General features: G+C 46.0%; 1 protein-coding gene across 1 annotated transcript in view; it reads right to left on the bottom strand.

Moving 5' to 3' along the window:
• Positions 1-17,354: 17,354 nt before the first annotated feature.
• Ppm1h (protein phosphatase, Mg2+/Mn2+ dependent 1H) overlaps positions 17,355-25,746 on the bottom strand; it is a 265,243-nt gene continuing 256,851 nt past the window's right edge. The window contains exon 10 of the mRNA XM_032913223.1: positions 17,355-18,700. Coding sequence (XP_032769114.1) covers positions 18,553-18,700 — 148 coding nt within the window. The 3' untranslated portion in view covers positions 17,355-18,552. The remainder of the gene's footprint in view (positions 18,701-25,746) is intronic.

The raw sequence follows: 25,746 nt of genomic DNA, 5'->3' as shown, positions 1-25,746 counted from the left end.
TTTAAGGCAACCATTCATCGGTTCAGACAGCAAAAGAAGTTGAACTCACCTGCTCCCGGTCCATTTTTTCTCTGGCTAGAGCTATCATGAAAGGAACCGATTGTGCCAGTGCCTATGTGACACCAACCTGCCCCTCCCCCAGTCAACCAAGTTCTCCTCTCTTTGACTTTGTTTTGGCTCCCCTGAGATTCGGATGTTGCCCAGTGCCATGCGTCTACGCTGGAATCCTACATACAGGTGAGCACGACAAATGAGTGGGGGTGTATCTAGATCACGTACCCACCTCTACCAAACTCATAATGCTTTCACATGAAAATATTTTCCAATGAACACAGCGGCCCCCTCAAATAGTCTTATGTCGCCGTATATTCACAGAGCTGAGTTGCATCACTCAATGGTGACATTTAAATGACAATTACTGCAGTAACACAAAGTAATGACCTTGGGAAGTGTGGCGTATTGGTGTGCTTCTCCAATACCTTTCCGATCCCACAAATACTACTTAGGACGTCTGACAAGAAATCAAAGGGCAAGAAATATTATTTTTTCAGATAAAATTGTGAAATAAAACATCTTTGACTTGTCAGTGTTCTAAGCCATGTGCAAACATTACAAAAAACAACAACAACAACAAAAAAAAACCCAAAAAACAAAACAAACAAAAAACAAAACAAGAAAGTGCCCATCCTCCTTCCTATCTGGCAAGCATTGGTGTCTTCGGTCTGTATAAACACGAAGTGGGAAACAGTCCCAGCCAAGGCAAAAGATCTTCAGCCCGTTTCTCAAGCTGAATCTGATTCAGTCAGCATGCTGGCACATTCGGTCCAACTCCCCGGCTTCTTACAGCAATCCATTATTTCTTCCATTTCACAAAGGCTAGACCTCTGCCAGTGAGGCAGTTACCAACTTGATTTCCTTGACTCAGCCAAGAGGTTGCTTCCTGACCAAATCCTAAATTAATAAGGTCAGTCAGAAATGCACAACGCCTGGGTGGCCAGTCTTCTCGAGGTTTTTGTGATCTTCCCTGTGGTCGGATAAATCATGTTAAATCTATGACACCTATGACCATAAATTAGAGGGGCCCTCGGGTCCATCCCTCCCTCCCGAGGACATCGTAGAGCAAAGTGATTCCTAGCGACTGTTATCGGGCCCCCAGGATGTCACAGAAAGAGTGTGTGTGTGTGTGTGTGTGTGTGTGTGTGTGTGTGTGTGTGTGTGTGTGTGTGTGTGTGTGTGGTGGTGGTGGTGGTGTCCCTGAGCATTTGCTAGTACACAGCGCTGGGCTGGACTCACGCATTGTCCCCAGGCTCAGGGCTTTCATGTTCGCTGCACCCAGCTGTTGACAGGCTCTGCCCAGAGATGCCCTGATCCCCCAGGTGAGGGGATTCCATCTGCACGCCTTCGCCAGACTATTTACAGCCGAGGTTAGGCCGGTGATTGCTGAGATGGAAAACTCATTTTTCAGCCTGGCTTTTATTTACACTCTTATTAAGAAGCCTTTCGCTCACGGTGGAATGGCTGCGAGGGGAATGGCAGACGCTGGTGGGGGAGCTCAGGGCACAGATGCCGGATGTGCCCTGGACAGACAAAGGCGAGGGAAGCCAGAGCACCCGCTCAGCACTGGGCAGGGCACCGCTGCCTGCCAGACTGTCACCACTCTGGTAAAGGTCGGTGGTTGGGGGCAGCGCTCGTTTGGTAGAGGTAGCTGGTGGCGTCCATTCCCCGACTCCCCCATCCCCCTTGCCTGCCCACATTCTTTGTAAATGTTCAGAAGAACAACACAGACAGTGTTATACTTTAGATAATCTAAACCTAGAGAGCGACCAGGCCCCCTCATCAGCCTTCCCCTGAGATTCAGGTGTGCATCTCACGTAGGGAGAGACCAGAACTGGCTTCCTTTGGCCCTATCTCAAAGCGATCAGGGCCGCCTGGGCCTGCAGGTTCTGGAAGCCTCCGGCAATCCAGGATATCTGGGGCTTTTGGTTGTGCACACTCCTGCCTGCCTTTCCCCCGGACCCCTGAAATGAATATGGATCGCTTCCTACTCGTGCTCTGTAATCACACTCATCACACGTGCGTTTAGTTGTGTTTGTTTTTCCTACAAGGGACAAAGGAAGCCACAAATCTGGCCGCAGTAGAAGCATGGAAGGGTTCCAGTGTCCCCACTGTTGAGCGGCCATCTCTCCTGTCATCCCTCTTCTCCTTTCCGGTTACACCAACCTCTTGAAAGAGTGGCTTCTACATCCGGGGGCCTGTCGGGTGCATCCCTCCTCCCGAGGACACCACAGAATTGGGTGCTTCCTAGAGACTGCTTTTGGTCCCCTGGGTGTCTCAGAAAGTCGGGGTGGGGACCTCTGGGCATGTGCTCTTACAGAATGCTGGGCTGGATTCGTGCAGCGTTCATACATATGAAAATAGATTTCATATACTTTCTTCTAACATGGCTTCCGCTTGGCCTAGTAATTTACATCCTTACACCTCCGCCCTTTCCCACTGACCCAGTGAGGCTACTTTTTCCTAAAGGAGAACCCACCTCTCCAGCTCAGAGGGGCACTGTTTGTGTCTAACAAAACTGCCGTAACAGGCATCCGAGAACATGACTGCATTTGGAGACTGAGTGCATAAAAACAGCTACTACCAAGATGGAAGCCTATGCCTTTGATCCCAGCACTCAGGAGACAGAGGCAGGCGGATCTCTGTGAGTTCAAGGCCAGCCAAAACAAAACAAAACAAAAACAAAGCAAAAACAAAAAACAAACAAAACCCAAAACAACAAACAAACAAGTAAATAAAGTAATTGCATAACACCATAGGGGTGGGCTCTAACCTGATTAAAGCCCTTATATAGAAGGAAACAACAGCAAAGACGCTGGGAGACACAGTTCAGTTATAACTCGCTTGCCTTACAAGTGTGAGGACCTGAGTTCAATTACAGAATCCACATTCAAGTTAAAAAGAACAATAACAACAACAAAGCAGAGTGGGGGGAAGGGAGAGGGGAGGAGAGGGGAGGGAGAGGGAGGGGGAGGGGAAGGGGAGGGAGAGAGAAAGCTGGGCTCGCTAATTATTGCAACTCCAGCACCAGGAGGAGCAGGCGTTCTCGCCTACTCAGCAATCTCCTGGCCAATGAGAGAGCCAAGCTCAAAAACCAAGGAGAATGGTTTGTGTGGAACACTGCCAAGGCTGTTTTCTGGCTTTCACATGCACAGGCATGCATGCCTGCACATACATGTGAACACATACACACGGGGGAGATGAAGAGAGTGACTGGGACACACAGAGAAGACTGATAGAGGCCACAGTCAAACTTGACCTCCCTTGGCTCCAGACTGCTGAGAGTAAACTTCTGACGTGAGGCATCAGGATGTGGAACGTTGCTATGCAGGCCCCAGAGCGTTGCTTTGACCCCTTCCCTCTTCCACAGCTTAGAAGCTCCCACAAGTGACACCGGCCTGGCACAATGTCACTTTTTGTTACGTTCTACATGATCCTGTTCTGGGAGGCAAGGCTTGCCACACAGAGAGACATCTGTTCACAGAGCTTTATTTAATCTTCGGTTTCATCCTTTTGTGGTCTCCGAATAAAATATGGGATGTCCATTAAACTTGAATTTTTGGTAAACAGCAAATAGATTCTGAGTATAAACTTATTCCAAAAATAATTCTGTCTTTAGTTCGGATTCAGTAGGGATCAGTTCCTTTTCATTTTGCCAGATACATTTAGAGTCTTATTCTTTGTGTTTTTACACAGTGGGTCTCCTGTTACAGTGGCTGGTGAGCATTTACAAGGTATTGATAGAGGGGTCCTTCCCTACTTGACCTGGCCAAAGGGCATAGCTACTTGTCTACTTTTCTTTCTTTTCTTTTTTTTTTTTTTTTTTTTTCATTTTTTGAGATCCCTTCATGTAGTCAAGGGTGGCCTCAGGCTCACAATGTAGACCTTGTGTGTTTCTAATCCTCTTGCCTCTGAGTGCTGGGATTACAGGCAGATACCACCAAACCCAGTTTATGAAGTGCCTGGGACAGAATCCATGTTTGGTGTGATGGTTTGTATACGCTTGGCCCAGGGAGTGGCACTGTTGGGAGGTGTGGCCTTGTTGGAATAGGTGTGGTCTTGTGGGTGTGGACTTTAAGATCCTCATTCTAGCTGCCTGGAAGCCAGGTTTCTGCTAGCAGCCTTCAGATGAAGATGTAGAACTCTTAGCACCATGCCTGCCTGGATGCTGCCAAGCCTCAGTCTTGATGATAATGGACTGAATTAAGTCAGCCCCAATTAAATGTTGTCCTTATAAGAATTGGCTTGGTCATGGTGTCTGTTCACAGCAGTAAAACCCTAAGACACTTGGGGCGCATTCTACAAACTGAGCTATGGCCCCAACCCCAAGGTGTCTCAAAAGCTCACAGGTGATTTTAATGTGCTATCGGGCTAGAACCCACCACAGTACTATTAACTGACACTATCGCTGACATTATATCATTGGATTGGGGGGTGGGGGGGTCCTTTAAGTTGAAGCACTTGGAAGTTTTGTTCTGCCATGAGAAATATCAACTTATCACTCTCCCCCTGAGCCCAGAGGCAGAGATCAAGTACATCATCAGAACACAGCTGTGAGTGGGTGAAATGGTCATCTTACTTCAGGTCAGCTGAGCCCATAAAGAGAGATGTCAAAAACCGTAATATTGACACCACGGTACCAGATGACTCTCTGACACTCAGGCTCTCTAACAGCTACTGCAGCTGGGCATCCTGGTGGAAGATTTACCTTGTACAATTTCTTTTATTACAGTCCAGTGCTTAAGACCGAAGGATCTTTTTTAAGCACACTTCTAGCTCAAGAGAATTTAGGCATTATTTCTTTCGGTCTTCCGGACTGCGAAGATTTGTCATTTTAACCTGTGGGTCAGCTAAACCTGTTCCTTGTTTTTTGCTGGAATGGTCGTAGGATGTATTATGAGCTAATGCCTGTGGGGTTTGCTCGCTAGCCATTCTGCTTCAGCCAAGGCCTCACAACTTACTCTGGTACTCAGCTTTATGGTATGTGTAATGGAGTTGCTGGCATAGAGGTCTGGATGAATACCAAGCATCTACTAGGGTAGTGCCCTGTATAGGGTGTAGCTCCTGCTACTTGTGAGGCAGGAGAACCCCTTGAGCTCAGGAGACTGAGGCTAGCCTGAACTATATATGTGTGTGTGTGAGTGTGTGAGTGTGTGTGTGTGTGTGTGTGTGTGTGTGTACTTACTCTCCAGAGTGAGAAGGAAGCTAGGTAAAACAGAAAACACCAACTAGGGACTAAACATTCAACTGTATGAGCCTACCGGGGCCATTCTTACTCAAAGTACTACATTGCACTTCCTAGCTCCTATAAGCTTGTTAGCCATATCGAAATACCTTCAGTCCAATTTCAGAAGTCCCCATTGTCTTTCACAGTTTCCAAGTCCAAAATACCTTCTGAGACTTAAGGCTATCTCTGAAATGTAACCTCCTATAAAATCGAAAAGCAAGTAACATACTTCTAACATACAGTGCGACAGAATACCCATTGTCATTCCAAAAATAGAGGAAGAGGAGGCATGGTGAGGAAATGCTGAACTAAAGCCAGGCTTTGAAACCTCGCAGGGCAAACGCCGAATCCTGCAGTGACATGTCCAGTGTCGGAGAGCTTAAATAGCTCTGCCCTTCTGGATTTTCTGCCTGCAACACATTTCTCTCTTTGGGCCTGAGTCTACTCTCTGGTGCAGTTCTTCTTGGCAGACATTCTATGACGCTGGCACCGCTAACGTCCTGGGGTTATGTGCTCCACATCCCAGGGACTTCCACACTCTCTGGGCCCCAGTGGCTGTTCCTAAACAGGGAGGAAGAGTCCGTAACCCATCTACTCCTATATCCTGCATAATGTTAACGGCAGTGCCACGTGGCCAAGCGAGGCACCAACCTGGAGTAAACCCTGGCGCCCTTGAATCACATTCGTAGCGTCTCTGATTTGTGGTTACTTTTGAGAAGCACGAGTTATAAGCTTATCCCACTGAGGGTCAGACCTCTCCTTAATTCCCCTATCTCTTTCTTCCCAAGCCTTGGCTCCGACGATGGACTCCCCCGTCCTCCTTTCTTTCTGTCCGAGCTGTGCATCTCACATTTCTTTCTGCCCCATTTGCTCTCTTTCGTTGTAGACTTGTGTGAACGCACCTACTGACAGCGCGTGAGAGAGACAGTATTAGGCTGGCTTGAGCTCTCCTCTGCCAAAGAAATTAGTCTGTTATTTTTTTTTTTTAAATTTAGACCCAGAAAAATCCTTAGGACAAGAGCAGAAAGCAGTTACGATCTTTGCCGAAAGGTCACAAGAATGGCCTCTTCATTTAGTTGTTACTCTTGTTCCCCTGTGAAATCTCTTGGCCCTACTGTCTTGTAGGCTCCAACCAGGATTGCCCATTAAACTTTGCTGACAGTGGTTAACGGTTTTCCTCATCCACCCTGTTTACGCAGTGCTAGGATTTAGGCAAGCACACTACCAACTAGACTACTCCCCTGGCTTTCCTGGTACAATCTTTTGTTTTTCCCCTTCAGAGCAGTGCTTCTAGAAGGGTAGCGCACACCTCTGAAAATCCGTTCCTTTGCTCAAGCAAAGAGGATACTGGCCAACGCGGTCAAGACCAACTTCTTTAGCATCTGGGACTTAATGGAAGACTTGCCAACGCTTCTGGGAATGTATATCTAAGAAGAATAACTGCAGGAATGGGGGCCTGATGGCATTTGACCTTTAGAGCTTCTTTCCTCTCCAGATCAGTGGCAGCCTTGAACACCAGTGTTCTCACGGACATGGCCCCTCTGAGGACCAGCAGATGACCAGCCGCCAGAGAAGCAGACTAGATCTGCAGTTATCCCCTAAGCCCTATGCCCAGAGAATTGTTGGCAATTGAGCTATCTGAAGTTCTACAAGTTCCTGTTCTCGGCGTGTTTTTACTTGATCATTGTGCACACAGCTCTGACAATAGGCCATTACTAAATAAATAAATAATAACCAGGAACGGCTGTTTAACATCATACCTATTCTAAGACCATCACGACTGAGAATAAAGAGTCTGACAAAGGCAAACAAACAAAAAACCCCGGGAATGGAAGAACTTAGGAATGAGATATTCATCCAGGGCTTTGAAAAAGCATCAACATGTTACTGGAAGTTTAAATGCCTTCAAGAATGTACCAGGCAACGTTCCCAGCAAAGAACTGCAAAGGCCTCGACAGTACATCTCTGATTGATCTCCTGGCTCTACATAGCCAGGAAGAGAAGGCTAAGCCAGAACTATGTTGCACACCACAGCATTGAGTGTAATGGAAAACTTCACACATCCAAGAAATTCAGTGAATTCAGTGCAGGATGCATGAGTGGGACCCATACCTACTCAATTTCTTCAAAGCAGCTAGAGAAGGAGGTGAATCACCATACAGGAGACACTCTCAGGAAGGCTAACAACAAACTTATCAGAAACCATGGAGACTAGGAAGCAAGGAGATGACATATTAAAAATGCTGGAAGGGAAAAATAATCTGTTCACAAAGAATTCCATATCCAGCAAAAACTCTTTCAAAGGTGAAGGAGAAGCTGGGCATGGGGGAGGCTGAGGCAGGAGGATCACAAGTTTGAGACAAGCTTGAATCAATTAGTGAAACTCTTTACCCTCAAAAAAGGAAAATGAAGACATTCTCATTTGAAGTCTTTCCCTTTTGGTTGTTTCGTTTTGTTTCAAGACAGGGTCTCTCTGCATAGCCCTGGCTGTCCTGGAACTCACTCTGCAGACCAGACTGGCCTTGAACTCAGAGATCTGCTTGTCTCTGCCTCCTGGGTGCTGGGACTAAAGTCATGTGCCACTACCAGCATGCACCCAGCATGATGCATTCTTTCCTTATAGAATTTAATTTACAGAATTTTCAAAAGGATGTACATGCCGAATGAAAAAATACTAGAGAGCAACCCAGAGCTCCACGTAGACATAAACGCCAGTGAATCCTTAAATAGTAAGGATTCTCCCACATAACTATAACTGCATAAAATAATAATTATTCAAGTGTTGATATAATTACATCATAGAGATATTAAATTTGTACGAAAACAAAAACATAAAGAGGAAGAAGACAATATGTATGGGAGGACATACTGGAGCACTGAAGAATGGGAGGACAAACGGGAGCACCAAATTCTCACACTAATGAAATTACTTCCTAGCAATTGAAATTATAGTGCTTTAAGTCAAGAAGTTCACTATACCCTGCAGGCAACAAATGAGAGAACTCAAGCAAGAAAGAAACAAAAAATTTTAACGTTGCATTCAAGTTTATTTTACAAAAAGAAGTCAGTAATAGAAAAGCAGAGGGGGAAAAAAAGACCTGGAAAACAAACATTGAAATGGAGAACATTAAGCCCATTTATGTGAGAGGTGCTAGAGACTGATCCTAGGGTCTCTATACTAAGCAGGCACACTTGAGCCAACGCACATCAAGCACCCAGTAAATCCATCTTGTCAGTAATTACATTAAACTTACTTGGACTAAACATTCTAACTAAATGGCAGAGACTGGGCTGGAGAGCTGGCTCAGCAGTCAAGAAGCTCTTCGGTTCCCAGCATCTACATGGCAGCTCACAACCATCCATACTCTAGTTCCAGGGATATGATGCCCCCTTCTAACCTCTGCGGGCACCAGACACACCGTGGAGCACATGGAGCACATATATACAGGGAGGCAAAACATACACACACATGAAAAAAAAAATAAACACAAAACATTTTCAAGGCAGAGATTGGCGTCATGAATAAAAAAACACCACACAATTATTGTTCCCTCCCAAGTCGTACTTAGAATAAGAAATGCAAGCAACCAGGAAATGAAAGAATGGGGTCATGAAAGGATAAAGAGATTGGAGGGGTGGGCAGCTGTAGAGATGTGAAGGTGAAATTAGCCTTTAGGCAAAAACACGTTATTGGAAACAAAGGGATAAGATCAGTCCATGAGGAAAAAAACAGCCATAAACATACGCATTGGTAACAGGGACTAAAACCCCAAAAAACAGGAGACAAAATCTTACGGGGGTAAGAGGTACGTAGGCAATTGAAGAGGGACTTAACATCCTACTTCCAACTGTGGATAAAACAGGCAGGTAGAAGGTTCACAAAGACACAGAAAACCTGAGCAGTATGCTAATCCACATCTAACTAGTGAGTTGCAGACTTTACACAGCAATAGTGGAATACACATCCATCCCATAATGCACAGGGAGCCTTCTCCAGGATAGATCACACAGCAGGCCATTACATAAACTCTGACTTAAAGGGCTGAAATCACATACAGTCTGTTCTCTGACTACAAGAGAACATAGTTGTCATTCATTTGGAGAAGGCAGGGACTTTTGCCATGGGAGAAAAAAAAGTCTTAAAAAAAAAAAAAAACAAAAACCAAACAAACCCATAAACCAATTGTACAGCGCAAAGTTAAATGAATACAAGGACGCACACACGTCTTCTGGCTTCCTAGCTGAAGTGCGGCACGCAAAGAGTTACCTGATTTGTTCTAAATCAGAAACAAAGGTATAAGTGGGGGCAGATTATACAATGGAGGCTGTGTGAGTATGGAAGAAATGCTATCATAAAATCACAACTCTGGCTCTTTGACTGCCAGTGTAGCGGAAAGCTGATTGGAGGACAGTCTTTGGAGCAAAGCAAACACGTTTATAAGTGACCTCATAATATAACTCAACAAAACAAGATACACGATTACGAATCTACTTGGCTTTTCCTTGGTGTTAGGCTGTGAGCGTTTACTAATATGTTTGACTTCACTTATTTCATGAGAAAGACTGGGCGTACATTTACAAGTCAATTCTTTTTGTCAAGGTCTAAAGCTGGTTTTTGTAATCCCTCGCCACCAACACCTCCTGCCTCAGAACTTCTCTACGGCTTTTGAGTAATGACAGCTGATCTGAGCAGTTGTGGCAGAGTCCAAATGGCCCCACAAATCCTAAAATATTAATTAATAGGCTCATTACAGGAGACGCTTTCTAGCCCATAGCCTAATAACTAAATAATTGTTGGGTGGGCCTGGCAGATGGTACTCCAGAAAAGATGGGAAAAACATGTGGTCGTTATTTTATGACCAGTTTCTGGAACTTTCTTCAGTAGGCCAATCTTGTAATCTTGTTTTATCTGCAAACCTATCCAGTCCTTTCCTCTCAGATACTCTGAAGCAATTCCCAGAGAAAAACAGTATAATTGTTTCACCTTTAAATATTTGAGTCCATTCCCACTGTATTTTAATGCTTAATACCAATGAAAATATTTATTTCTTTTGTAAGCCTGGGGCCAACCATATTGTTAATTTTCTTTCTTTCTTTTGGATTTCTTTTTGATTTTTTGTTTGTTTGTTTTTTTGTTTTTGTTTTTTGTTTTTCAAGACATGGTTTCTTTGTGTAGCCCTGGCTGTCCTGGAACTCACTCTTAGACGAGGCTGGTCTCGAACTCAGAACCACCTGCCTCTGTGCTGGGATTAAAGGTGTGTGCCACCACACCTAGCAAGTTTCCCTTTTTTATTATACAACTGGCAGTTTGGCCAGATGATCTCTAACTTGAATTTAAAGTTTATAAGAAATGGAAAAAACATATTATTTTTCTTTTTCCCCCCCAAATCTGGAACATGAGCTGAGCATTCACCATTCCTCTAAAATCTCTCCTACTTTTTTTTTTTTTTCTTGCTGACCCAACACTGGGAAGTGATGATTGACAGGAACTTGCTAGGGTCACCGATGCCAGTTTGTACAGTTCTGTGGTTTAAGTCAGAGAGAGTCCATTGAGCACACTGCTTTCCTGAGTGGGCAGAGGGTGTGTGGTGACTTGCTGTGAGGTGTTTCATGGTTGTGACTTCATATTTTTCTCACTCCCAGATCAATTGCTCTGCCTGTTTGTCATAGTAATAGAAGTTGCCTGGAACCCAAGCTGGACTCTAGCAACAGTCCTGCATGAGTGTGTGTTTGCTGCAACTTTCTGACACTGGTCTGACTATTGCTAAGCTAGGAAAATGGTGACCAACCACCATGGAACCCTGAACCCAGGAGGAGAAAACAGAGGTCTCTTACTTTTTGGTTATGACCAGGCATCTACTAATAGTGTCCTTATCTTATGTCTTCCACTCCTACCCATCATCTTCCACCCATACCCATCACCTTCTGAAGAGCCACCCCCTCACCATGGAGTGACCAGATCTGCAAGCACGAACCTGGAAGATTAAAACAGAGGCTTGGGGGTTGGGGATTTAGCTCAGTGGTAGAGCGCTTGCCTAGGAAGCACAAGGCCCTGGGTTCGGTTCCCAGCTCGAAAAAAACAAAAAAACAAAAAAACAAAAAAAAAAACAGAGGCTTGTTCTCATGTCCTCCCTTGACCTCCCCAAACCCTGTCTCTAGACTCCTTGGTCCAGCAGCTGATCCGATCCAGTCCCTGGGAGATAGGCAAGGACACGCTGTCCCCATCTTTTGCTCAGTGACACTCTGAATCCTTTTTTGGGTAGCGTAATTGGAGCAAAGGAGGTTAGCTGGCTGGACCGTCTTGTCAGAAGCAAAGACAGGACACGGGCGATGCAGCAGCCGGCTCCTCAGGACTCTAAGGACAGAAAACGCCATCAAGAAAGTAGACTAGGATATCACCTAGGATATGCAGCTCAGTCTTTGGCTTGTCGCTTAGTTGAAGGAGCATGGCAACTCATTTGAAATACTTTGTAGACAAGGACTTTTCAATGATGAAAACTTTTTGAACAATGATTACCTTTAAAAGAAAAAACAAACAAACAAAAAAACAAACAAACAAACAAAAAAACCCGCACATACATGATTTAAAAATTGTATTAATACCACAGATCAAGCACCCAGGGAAACAAGGAACCACTTGAAAAGTCCAGTGGTTGTAAATAATATCAGATGAGACCTCTGTTTTCTCTTCCTGGGTTCAGGGTTCCACAGTGGTTGGTCACCATTCTCCTGGCTTACCATGGTCAGTCAGTGTCAGGAAGTTGGAGCAAACACAAACTCATGCAGGCCTCTTGCTAGAGTCCAGCTTGGGTTCCAGGCAACCTCTATTACTATGACAAACGGGCTCTTCCATTTCTCGCTGTGGAGGCTTGCTTCCTAACTTACAAGTGTGTTTTCTTAAGGCCACTTCCTCTTACCTATTCCTCATCCTTCCGGTACCGCTAAAGGTCAAATCCAAGGGTGGTGGCACACACCTTCAGTCTGGCAGGCAGATCGCTGTGAGTCCAAGGCCAGCCTGGTCTACAGGAAAAGTTCCAGGCTAGCCAAGGATATTTGGTAACACCTTGCCTTAAAGAATCTTGGCGATTGTTTTCAATTGTGTTCTTCCTGAACTAAAACCTATATAACCTACACTTCCTCTCACACGCCAGGCATAGTGATGCAGGTCCCGTGGGCACAGCAAGAGGAGCAGGAATTCTCACTGTCGCAGTTACCTGCAGTTAACTGAAAATGTTATGAAAAGGATCATGGAAAAAATGTTAAATAGACAATTACAGGAGTGGGCAATTCATAACTTTTATTAGGTTTTAAAAATAATTGTTATGCTTTATTATTTTGTTGTTGTTCGTGTGTGTCCTTATAACGTGTGCGCTATTTATGTGTGTATGAATATAGGCATTGGTGTGTTACAACGATGAGCTCTGGTGTCAAGCATCACTTTCTACTTGGGGACAGGGTCTCTAGGTTTTCTGCTGTGCATGGCCTACAAGCTTCCGGGGAGTCTCCCTCCTCTGCCTCCCATTTCTCTGTACCCATGCTGTGGTTACAGACGCTCACACTACTGGTGGTGTGTTTCTATGTGGAATCTGAGAAGTTGAATCCAGGTGTACATGCTTGTGTGGTATTTCACTTCATAGACCCATCTCTCTAGCCTCCACCCACCCCTTCTGAGACAGGGTCTTGCGGTATAGTTCAGATTGGCCTAGAACCCATGATTGTCCTGTCTTAGCCTCATAAGTACCAGAGTTGCAAACAACCCACCACGTCCATTTTTCTTGATTTGCGAACTCTTTTGCAAATATGCATGTAAGGAAGAGCACATTCCAGAGTTGTCTGTGTCTTCATGCACCCAATGGGATCTTGGTTGAATAGCCTCTGCAGATTAGCATCATGCTAATAGTTTAGATTACTGTTAACCTCTTAGATCCTAACACTAAACAGAATCGATGTCCTTTGATGTTTTACCCCACCTGTCAAGTTTCTTTACAAGGTGGAACAGCTTACAAGATATTTTTTTTTTTATGTAGCTCAGGCTAGCCCCATGCCATGTAGCTGAGGATGGTCTTCTGGGAATACCTCTTAGGTGCTCAGCCACAGATGAGACATCAATATCTCAAGCTCTTCCCAAGGGACCAACACAGAAGAGGGAACAGAGAGAGAGAGGAGCCAGGGAGGACTGCATCTAAACCGCTTCTTCTGGACATGACCAGAAGCCTGCGTTCATAAGCTCACAGCAGCTGTGGTTACATGAACACGAATGAGCCAGCAACATTCTAGCAAAGAGGAGGAAGGGGTGTGCAAGCCCCTGACCCCTAACTAAGGAGCGGCGAGCAGCTGATGGCTTCTAAGGGATGGAAAATCAGTTTCCTTTAAGGGTGCAGAAAATGACAGATCAACCACACTCCAGTGGATGGCCCAAACCTGGGACTATATGAGCAGTGCAAATTGAGAGAGAGAGAGAGAGAGAGAGAGAGAGAGAGAGAGAGAGAGAGAGAGAGAGAGAGAGAGAGAGAGAAGAGAGATAAATGACACAAAGTTCTGTGTTGAGAAGAGGAGGAGATGTGGGAGGGGTTAGGGGGCAGGGGTGGGGACGAAATGATTAAAATCTATTGTATTGAATTCTCAACATTACTCTTGGATTACAACTTTTCCTCCTAGAAACTTCTTGTGTGAGTGTACGTTCTGTGCACATTAGCTTTCCTGGAGGCACGGTTGGAATCTTCACTACCACGCCTGTGAAGAATCTGATTTGAATTTGATTTTGAGTCTGTGCTCAACAGGCGATGACTGCCCCATAATTCATGATATTCTCTTATGACTCTGTGACTCGTCAAGAAGAAACTGCACCACATTTTGCTGAAGATTTTCTATATACATATTTATATATACATATATAGTATTTTATTTAAAATGTCATTGAGCATATACAGTTCTTGAGTTTTTTTCCAGGGGACGTTGCACCTAAATTTCAAAACACACAAAATAGATCCCCCTTTAACTAAACAGGTTCTTGTTTGGGGTTTACAAAAGTCGAGGTTTCACAATCACGAAGCATAAAGGTACATGGTTTGGAAACCAATCTCCAGACAGATTCTTCTCGATTCACTGTATGTAGAGTAATTTTTTGGAAACCCAGATCACCATATATGTATTCTTACAAATGATCCTCACTAGGGCCCTTCCTGGGTTTCCAAAGAAACAAACAAAATTAGAGGCAAACTGGGAATGAAGAAGTGATGGCTGGATCCCCTAAACACACACAAAATACTCATCTAATGATAGAGAGCAGAGGAATGGAGAAACCAGGGTCTCCATTTTCAGCACGTGACAGCTGGCCACAACAGTATGTTCACTGCTTTATTTGGTCACCTTGTACCCGGTTGCTACACAAACAAAACTTCACCTAAGACGAGGGAAAGAAATATTAAAGCTATTTACACAGATACCATTGTGAATTGGAAAGAGCGGTACTCCCCCAAATGGCATTCACATCTGACAGGGGCCTCGAGGCTCACAAAGGAGGTCAGGCTGCTCACGTAGCATCCTCTGAAAGTTCCAGTGCACGTGTGCACGTGTGTACACACATGCACATAACGTCATGTTGCCACATAGCACCCGACGCTTGCCCAGAGAGGTGGGCTGTGGTCTGCAGGCCGTAATACTTCTCTGTGTTCATGAGCCCTCACTTTTATGAGCTCCCAACACAAAATCCTGTCCTATGGCTGAAGACTGCCCTACGACCCCATTAGATCTGGTAGGATCGGGCTGTTTGCCCCTTGCATAGACAATTTTCACTGCTTTCCCCAGCCGTCCTGGAAGCACTGACTCACAGAATACCATACTCTGAACTCTGAAAACACCAGAGATCCTGGCTCACTTAAGAAGACGAGACACCTTGAAGGAGTGCACACAATAGCACTGGCTGCCACTCGCTCCCTCAGAAAACAGCAGAGGAAAGAGGAGGCGGGGGGGAGGGGCAGAGAACAAACCAGGTACTTTCCCAAAGGGATTCCAAATTGGTGACCAGGGAGAACTGAGCTCCCCGCCCAGATGGCCAAGATCTGGAGTGAAATTTGTTTCCTGAGGCTCTGAGTCATGCTCACCTAGGGGCATGATTTCCCTCAAGAAAGACTTTCAGAGGAGAGTGGTGGGAAGACACGGCTGGCTGCACATGGCCCCGTGGAGGTAAGATACTAAGAATAAAAAAAAAAAAATTCAACATTCCCCATCCTCCAAACTCAAATACTGTGAAAAATAGCTGAAACACTGACCTCTCTGGCTTGTGCCAGTCAAGACAGCTTCCGATTGCTCCAGCCCAACTGTCCCCCTCCTTCCCAGTCACGAAGGATGGTCACTAAGCATAGGCAACCCCAGCAGGCCCCTCCTGCACCTTCGCCTGTTGGTGTTGGAGGAGCAAAGCTTCAGTTGTCACTTAGGAAGAAGCTTTGGAGTCCACTCTCTTCAGGGAAGTGCCTTAAGTCAGAAGAGCAGATGCTGGCTGAGCAGAGAGATTTAGGGTTGAGGGAGCCTTTCATTAAAGGCAGTAGCCACACAACCCCCCAGATGCCCATAAAGCCTTGACTAGGAAATCGAATGCTTCTCATTACGCAAAGCCTCCTCTGAGGCTGCTAGGGCAAGCGGTCCCACTGTAAGTCAGACAGACATGATTTCTAAAAACACACTGATATACGCTTTGCAGAATTCTGAGTGTGTTGGCCTTTGGCCTTCCCAGGAGTTCTCCAAGGGCCAACTTGCTACACAGGTCCATCCTGTTCTGTGAAGGGGTGACTTAGAGTCTCAGGGAACAACGAGGCCCACACAGAGTAAGCCCAAAGCACAGAGCAATATCAGTGCTGGGCAGATCTGCCACGGGCATTAACAAATCACTTTCCCCACTTTTGATTTATTCACTTCATTTGTAGTCTTCTCCCCTGAGCCCCACCCCCTGCAACACAAACCAAGATCTTTTCACACAGCGGCGGCCTCACGGAGAGAACTCCTTTCCAACTAAAACCAGCAAGGACTCCGGGTTTTAGGGTAATTTGAATTTGGGCTTTTCAGGTTTGGTTTGGTTTGGTTTGGTTTGATGGTACATGAACTGGGAGAATGTTGTCATGACACCTACAGGATATTCATGCTCCAGTTCTGACTGGAGGCTTGAATGTGATTGAAGAAGGTCAAAGTGAGACTCGGGAGATCAGAAAAGCAAAAATATGAAAGGCACGGGGAACCCGGAAATACTCCCTATGGAAGGCGGCTCAGGTCTTCCACAGAGTTCAAGACCTTCTCAAGTTTCCCCGTTTGTGTGTGACTTTGAGAACTGGGCACGGGCTGGAAGGGGACCACGCTGCCGTATGCCTGAACAGTTTCCCACAGCATCGTATTCTGTCAGGGAAGCAATGGTTGCCACAGAACACTTCCCACATTGGTGTCAGGAGTGGGGAAGACATCCTGAAGGAGAGGCACACGTGGGTGCTCCCAGCATGGCCACAGCTCAGCCCTCAGGCAACGAGTTGGCACACACTCCCAGTATGTCACCTGCTGGGCTGGGCCCTGGCTCTCCACAGTGGGGTGACTTTGTTCCTGAGTGGAATGGCACCAGGCCTTCCCTAAGAAATATCTACAATTCTAGGAATGTGGACGGCTTCCCGGCGGAGGGAATGCCCCGCTGCCCTGGGGAACTGCCCTGGGAGGTTGGAACTGCCTCCTCCTCAAGCATTTTAGGGAAACGACACCATTGGATCCATTCTTGGGTTGGAAAGGTCTGATTTATACCCAGTTGTCAGAAAGCTGATATCCTGGAAGACGACAGGAACAGGACTAATAGGCAACCGGATGCTACTCTGAAGGCCCCTGGGCAGAGCAGCAGTCTGCCCGAGAGACGGCTGATTTTTAAACTGGACTTTGCTGGTCCTCCCAGCAAGGAAGCAGGGGACAGATACTGTGCCCGTGTGCTCATGTGCCCGTGTGTGCCCACGGAGGCACACACACCAGTGGATGCACAAAAGGAAGGAGATCTCAGCAATTAGGTTTCTACAATGTGAAAGGGGAGGGGGGCATCACAATGACCAACTGCGATTCAAATGCACTTTTATTCAAGTGTCATCCTAGTTATCCTTGCACAAAGGTGTCAGGAAGAGCTGCTGCTTAGCTGAGCTGTGACACTCGATCCTCCTGTGCCTGAAGAACAGCCAGCGACCAAGGAGCCTGAATCCCACAGCCCCTTCCCTAAGGAAACATGGCCAACTGCTGGATACAAGAGCCTGCTTAGCCGTGTGCTGGACGCTGCTTCCTATGCGTCTCCAGGACACAGAGGCGGGGAGTATCGCCAATCCAGAACCGCAAACCCAGCCTCTCGTGGCAGAGCCTCCAGACACACAGAGGGGCCTTAAAGATAACCCAGGAACCACTGGTCCAATGAAACACCCACGTTTTGAAGCAAACATATCTATTTGGGGAGAAAAACACAACCCTGGGGTAAATGTTACACAACAAAGACAGACCGTCACCTTGGACATTGCTCTGGACAAAACTATGGGGCACAGAACATGGGACTAGCCAGATGGGCTGGTTTCTGATATGGAAACTGTCCAGTGACAATTTGGAAAGTCCCGGTGGAGGGAAATGGGGAAGATGGGAGAAATGTCAAAAAAAAACAAAAAAAACAAAAAAAACAAAACCAAAAACCCCAAAAAACCAAAAAAACTCTGCCTCACCCCACCATCACCACAAAAGAATATAGAGAAACAGAGGGGGCAGGAAATGGGGGGCAGGAAGGATCCCTGAAATAACTGGAACACACAATGAGATGACTGCTCATACTTTCTGAGGTATGGTCCCCCAACTTTTCAATGTGGCTCTTCTCCTGGAGAGATGCTGGCAGCTTGACAGGCTGAGAAGTCTTTTACCAGTTACACCCGGAATGGCTGTCCCTGCTATTCTAGGTAAAATAAATAAACGTGTGCCTGCGCCCCAAATAGGCCGCTGCCGCCTAGGAGCCCTACTGTAGAAACCAAGAGAGATGTAACCCTCAGTAGCAGGCTGTGTGTTTTGCTCTTATTCAGTGTCCAGACCTGTTACCAAAGAAGAAACGGAAACCCAAGGGTCTCCTTGAAGCAAAGCCAGAGGCCTTTTGGCAGCAAATTCCCCACCTGGGCTGGGGAAAATGTGCGTCACCTGGAATCCAGCCCAGGTACTCCCCAGTCCCGTCCTGCTTGGAGGCACCCCAGTTTTCTTCCCTTCGTCTGTCTTCCTAGTCCCCTGGGTCACTTTCATGACAGTTTGTTTCCGTGTATTAAAGGAATGACGTATACAGAAATGTCATCTCCTGAGCCCAGTCGGTCATTTGATATCCGCCATCCTCGGTCCTTCAGGACGCCTCGGGCACGCATCACCAGGTCCTGAGCTGCCAGTGTGTACCTGTGCAGGAGAAAGCAGGAAAAAGTCAGTCAGAGCAGCAAGGATGGGTCAAGGCCCAGAGAGGCTGGAAAGGAGCCATCACTACGATCATATACTTCCAATTACCTTACAGTTATTAACAACAACAACAACAACAACAACAACTACTACTACTACTACTACTACTACTACTACTACTACTACAACTTCTACTACTACTACTAGTAGTAGTAGTACTACAACAACAACAACTACTACTATTACTACAACTACTACAACTACTATTGTTGCTACAGCTACTACTACAACAACTACTACTATTACTACAACTACTACTACTATAAGTACTACAACTACTACTATTTATACTTCTACTACTACTACTACTAGTACTAGTACTACTACTAGTAGTAGTACTACAACAACTACTACTACTATTACTACAACTACAACTACTATTGTTGCTACAACTACTACTACAACAACTACTACTATTACTACAACTGCTACTACTACTACTATAAGTACTACAACTACTACTATTTATACAACTACTAATACTACAACTACTACAACTACTACTACTTACAACTACTATTACAACTACTACAACTCCTCCTCCTCCTTCTCTTCCTACTACTACTACTACAATGACAACAACTACTACTGCTACTAAAGCAAGAGCCATCTTCTCAAATGTACAAGGCTGATGTATTTGGGGTGGTGGATGAAGAAGGTACCACATTAAATGATCTCCAACCTCATCCCAGCGCTCGGCCTCTCTAGATGTTATTAATGCAGTGGAGTCAGAGGACTCTCGATCTGGTGTTATTATACCTTAACAAAGATCCGTACAGGCCCAGTCTTCCATGACAAACAGCATTTGGCTAAATAAGTACACAAGGGGAAAAGAAACAAAACCAACCCAAAACTTCTGTCGTCAATGCTTATTTTTAGGACTTCCTTTTGTATCAAAGGGTAGTGGCTTGTTTTACATTCAGTGGTTCTGGTAAACCTTCTTGAGAGACAGGTTCAAACGTTTGGAGGAAATGTTAAAGATGCCACATGGTATAGGGAAAAGGACACAGGGGGCGAGGGGTGGGCGGTGCCCGGCGATGGATAAGCCTTGCTGTGGGTGGTTTCCTATGCCCGCCTTTGTTGGTGTTGTGTTAAGTTCATCCAGGACAGTGAGGGCTCACTTTCCATGGAGATGTACACGTGAACTTTGAAAGAAAAGGAGTAATACTGAACTAGCAGAATGGCTACCATCTAGAGAAGAAGTTGCAACTTGAGGGGAGATTTGTGGGCATGGACTTCTGTGAGCAACGAGACATAAAAATTAAATAAAACACCGCTAGGTCCCTGCTCGACGACTGTGCAGAGCCTTAGCTAAGAGACTTCAGAGAAGTCCGGTGGGGCTGGACTTAGTGTGTGGTGGATTATTTTCTAAGCCTTTGCCAGGAAACAAGTGATTCATCTTTCCTTTCTTCTTCTTCTTCTTCTTCTTCTTCTTCTCTTTTCTGATTTCACATTCGCCAAATAACCTGATTATGATCTGCCTCCCTGTGTAGGCTTGCCTACCAGGAAAGAATATGCTACCTTTTTTTGTGCTTTGAAAGTATCAGTTAGCTATATTTCTCTGTATAAATGTCAGCTAGCATTCTGGTTTCGTAAGCTTGGTTAAGGTAAGCCCAGTTCTGACAATGAATCTGTTATTTGTGTCGAGATTAAATCACGTTTGCAACCTAAACAGCTGAGACACGGATCCTGATAAATCACCAGGAAAATAAATGTCACCTATGTAAGGCCTCTGGGAAGCTTGACAACGGGGCTTTTACAAGGTGCTCACGGCCTTGTCCCTGCTCAGAGTGCCTCAGCGTTCGTTCCCTTTGGACTCTCGGGACAGATGCCTTTCCTCTAAACCGAAGAATGCACAACACTCAGGTAGAAACAGACTTCACTGGAAGAACAAGGGCTGTAGTGAACCGTCAGGGCTGGGGACCTTGCAAGCTGTACAGCTTAAAAGAATTAAGTCTATTCCTAGAGCCGAGGTGGGTGAGACCCACATTGTATTCAATACAAAACCAATGTCTCCTTCTGGTTGTACGGGAGGCACATGGGTGAGACAGACATCTTTTTCTAACTCCACCGAGACGATGGTTGGCTCAATATGGAGTCTATTATTCTTGAGCAACCAGTGAGTCTCTTCTTGCGATCAAGAAATAGAGAGAGGGCTGGACAGAGGGCTCGGAGAATAGTCTGGAGCACTTGCTGCTCTTGACGACGACTCCAATTGAGTTCCCAGCACCCACATGGTGGTTTACACCACCCTCAACTCCAGGTCCCGTGGATCTGATGCCCTCTTCTGACCTCCGTGGGTGCCAAGCAGGCATGTGGTACACATAAACATTCATGTAGACAAATAAGTGCCCATATACATACAAATAAATATTATAAAAAAGAGACAATGGCATCCTAGGAGGCTTCGGGCTGAAGGACTATGAATATATATGTGAACTTTATATGTGTGTGTGTGTGTGTGTGTGTGTGTGTGTGTGTATGAATGAATACCTCAGTCACACCACACACTCTACAGCTCACCCTCCAGACTCACGACAGCTTCTAAGGGGCTTACCTGAGGTTATTCTCGGTGTTTTACATGTAAAACATAACCATGAGGTAGCAGTAATGTCACCACATTCCGGTGATGTTTATCTATCCACTGACTGACTGTCTCTGAACCTTAACTCTGAAGGTTCAGAAACTTCACTGATGGTGGTGGTGGTGCACACCTGGAACCCCAGCACTTGAGGCAGAGGCTGGTGGATCTCTGAGTGTGAGAGCATCCTGGTCTACACAGAGAGACCCTGTCTCAAGGCAGGAAGAAAGGACCTGCTGACTCAGATATTAATTCCTTCATTAGGGTTGGACATGCCTTCAACCAGCCTGAGGGGTGAGCAGACACGGGCATGGTAAACTAGAAGGCATGGCTGACAAGAAAAGACAGAGGCATGTTAAAAAGTCAGGAAAGGAAGCTGTGACAAGCCCAGACACAGCTCTTAATGGCTGGCTGGCTGGTCATGAGGCAAACAGGCCTGATCCGGTCTGGCAGTCCTGAGAAATGGCTAGGGACCAGGACGAGATCAGTCAGGATGAGCACAGCCCCATACGGTTCATGACTTTGGGTTTTTCACTGTTTTAGTTTGTGGGGACAGAGTCTTGCTTTACAGGCCACAATTCTAATGCCTCAGCCTCTGAGACACCGGGATCACAGGCTGCCATTTCTAGTACTTTTAAACGGTCAGAGTTAGCTCTCAAATTTTTCCACTCTTTTTGTTTACAGAGAGGGCGGGAAGGGGAGGGGAAGGAGAGAGAGAGGGAGGGGGAGAAAGAATTTCATACATGTACACAGTGGAGCATTGACATTTTAAAAGTAGAATCCTAGACCACCTGGAGACAATGGCCCCTTATGAAGCTTACACCCCAAGGGTTTCATCTCAATGAGGTGTCACTTTTTAAATATAGTTGTCACTTACTGCACGATAAATTCCTTGAGAATTGACCATCCATCTCTTTTTCCTTAGGCTTTGATTGCGAGCTAGCCTTTAAGGACCATACATCTCTCCAGCCCTTCTCTTGGGCTTTGAGCTTGGACAGTCTGTACCCCAGGCTGAACTAGATTCGGAAGCTGACCTCAACCTTCTGATTCTCATGCCTCTGCCTCGAGTCCTAGGAGCCCGTGTGCCACCAGGCCCAGTTTTATGTGGCCTTCGAGATGGGAGCTGGGCTTTGTGTATGGCAGATCAGCACGCTGCTCACTGAGCTATATCCCAGGTCCTGAATTTCCTGACACATGAGTCCCCTCTTGTTCCTCCAATGTCTTCCTTTTCACTTAAGTCCCCTGGCCTCTTATCAGGAGGCCCTATTACCTTCCCCACCCCCCATCTCTCATCTGATAGTCCAATCCCAAGGCAGCTTCTCCATAGGCATTCTGCTCAGCTAATCCTGCTGACTGTGTTCTTTAAACTTGGAGTCTCCTTTTGACTGTCCTTCTCTTTTTCTGGCATCCATGCATGATACACCCCCGTTCACCGGTGTCCCAGTTTCCGTAACACATGGCACCTGCTCTCTCTGACGCGCCTTAATGTTCTCTGTAAGCCCCATTCATGTCTTAGGAAGAACCCGGAGAGTGTTCAGCTTGTTCTCACTTCCAGTGTGCCGCCTTCCCACCAACCTTCCCTAAACAACGAGATTCTCATCCCCCAAACAGGAAATCACAGCCCGCCATGCCACCTCCTCACCTTGGTGATGCTCAGCTACAAAGCCTACAACCCAAAAAGGACTAATAAGTCTCGTTGCCATCTTAAGTATATCATGTCTTTAATGCTACACAGCTAATTAAAAGAAAACCTGTCATTCGAGTTTCAGTTATTATAAAATGGTGTACATGAGCTTTTACTCTCACTGCAACACAGAAGCAGACAGACAGACACAGACAGACAGACAGACAAACAAACAGACAGACTGACAAGGACAGAGAGACCCAGACAGAGAGACATAGACAGACTGACAGACTGACAAGGACAGATAGATAGACACAGAGAGACACAGACAGATTGACAGACTGACAAGGACAGATAGACACAGACACAGACAGAGAGACACAGACAGATTGACAGACTGACAGACAGACAAGGACAAATAGACAGACACAGACAGAGAGACACAGACAAACAGACTGAAAAAGACAGACAGACATGCACACGCACACACATACATGGAGGCTTATTTTGTGATTTGCACTTGTTTTCCCCACATGGAGAAGCTGCCATACTGACAGCTGTTAGAACATTTCACCCCACCCTCGCCCCCCTCCCCCACACAGGTGATTTGGAGACACGGTTATTTTTTGTTTCATCAGGCAATTATACTCAATTTTCAATATACCCTTGACTATTTCTGCCATAGTCCTAAAAGCTAAAACGACTTTAAATACCTTCCTTCACCACCCACACAACAGTGTGATATTTTAGCTTGCTCTGGCTTTCTGTCCCTATGAGCCACTGTTATCAGTTATCGTCTGGGCAGGCAAGTAAGCTGATGCGTGTGCAAACGTCCTCTCCTCTCACAGTCCGCTCTTCACTCTGGATTTTGTTTCCCACTAGACAAGTACATTGTCCACAGTCCTTTAGGTAACCTTACGTCATCTTCGGACAATGAAGACCTTGATGTAACTTAGAGTAAGAACTTTACAAGGTGCAGTATGGAGACTGTTGTTTTCACTAGTGTTTTTAGATTAAAACTTTTTTAAAGATCACATGTGTGCTGTGTGCGTGGAGGGGTGCAAGTCTGTGTGCATATGCTGGTGTGTACATTCACTAATGCACATGCAAGAGTGCTGGTAAAGGGTGTTGAATTCCTTGTGGCTGATGATAAAATGTTTATACGTCACCTGGCATGGTTCTATGAACCAAATCTGGCCCTCTGAGTAGCACTTTTATTTATAAAGTATTTGTTTATTTATGTGTATATGTGCATGCTGCAGTCAGAAGTCAGGAGAGGTCAGAGATCGGCTTCATGGTGTCTGCTTCATCCTTCCAACGTGGGTTCCAGGGATCTAACTCCGTGCCTCAGGCTTGGTGGCAAGCAGCCTTACAGGATGGTCCATCTCCACCCCTGAGGTTTTTATATAGCTCCTTGACATGCGATCTTCGGGAAGTACCTTGTACCCCTCCCTGTGCGATGCCTTTCCTGCCTCTGCTTGCTTCCTTAGACAGTTACTGCACAGTCCATTCAGTGGTCATTATGGTGAGCTTCTCTGTCTCTGATGTCTCTGGTTCTTTTCCCAACCCACCCCATGATTTTATATCCGTATGTTTAGCTCCTTTGAAACTGTCCTATTACATCCAGGGTTCCTCTGGGGTGGAGAGGATAAGAGGAGAGCACCATCATGTCTTTCTGCCCTTTCTCCACATGTGTTTTAAGGTAAGATAACAATGGAAGTCAGTTGTTGACTCTGTACAATGAGGTATATGGATTTAAGACGCTCTTCAGCATGGGTGTATGTGGGGGGGGTGCTATGGAGTCTTCCTGGTCCTGCATATATTTATGTTGACCTGGGGGCTTAGGATCCCTGTCACAGTAGTATGAAGGTTAACTTCACATTTGTCTTTAATCCAGAGCCTCAGTTTTGGGAAGCATTTGCCCTTGGTATGCAAGTACTTCTGGAAAAGGACAACCTCTAACCGGAGGGAGAAACTCAGGGAGCACCCCAGGACTTCTAGGCCCTACCATTGCTATGAGGATCTGAGATTCTGCGCACGCCTCCTCTCCACTCAGCATCCATGGTGCCGTGATATCCCTCCCATCAGACAGCCCTGTGTAGGACACTGCATTCTACAAGTGAGACTTGAACTGCAGCGCTCCGGACAGCTTTCTGACAAGCCTTTTATAGGATGGCAAACCCTAGCTGGAGTGAAAGCCAACTGTATGGCCGTAGTAAGGAAGCTTCCCTCACAAGCTGAACTCTGCTGTCACAGACGTTTTGTTCCAGCCCCTGCAGTGGGCCAAGCTGGTGGATACCTCAATATCCCCCATATTCAAAATTCGGTTCACTCCAAGCATGGAGCCAGTGCCAAGGCTGTTCTCCTTGAGACTGGCATATAGAAATCCCCCCTCCAGAGGAAGAGCCACTTCTGCTCTACCTTATCAGAGTTGGCCTGGGTTGCCGACAATGAAAGAAAATGCTTCTTTCGGCCATGAGATGGGAAGGCTCTGAGATACTGAGACTGAGCTTGGGATCGGCTATATACCACAGACCCAAGAACACAGACAGAAATGAAACAAACTCAAAACACAGGGCCCCACAGCAAGGGCAGGAGGAGGCTGAAGACGGGACGGAAATGGACTGTGGACGCCTGGGACCTGAAGTGGACCGAAGTGGCTGACACTTCTGGATGCTGGTTGTGGAATCGCAGTAAGACCTTTCTTTACCAATAATGCCTTCCTCGCAAATGCTTGCCCAGGCAGCATTAAGGAACTACGGTTGGTCTACGGAAGTGCTCGTT

Source organism: Rattus rattus, chromosome 1, assembly GCF_011064425.1.
Source record: "Rattus rattus isolate New Zealand chromosome 1, Rrattus_CSIRO_v1, whole genome shotgun sequence".
Lineage (NCBI taxonomy): Eukaryota > Metazoa > Chordata > Mammalia > Rodentia > Muridae > Rattus > Rattus rattus.
The sequence above is the reverse complement of the archived record's forward strand: the minus strand, read 5'-3'. Positions and strand labels throughout refer to the sequence as shown.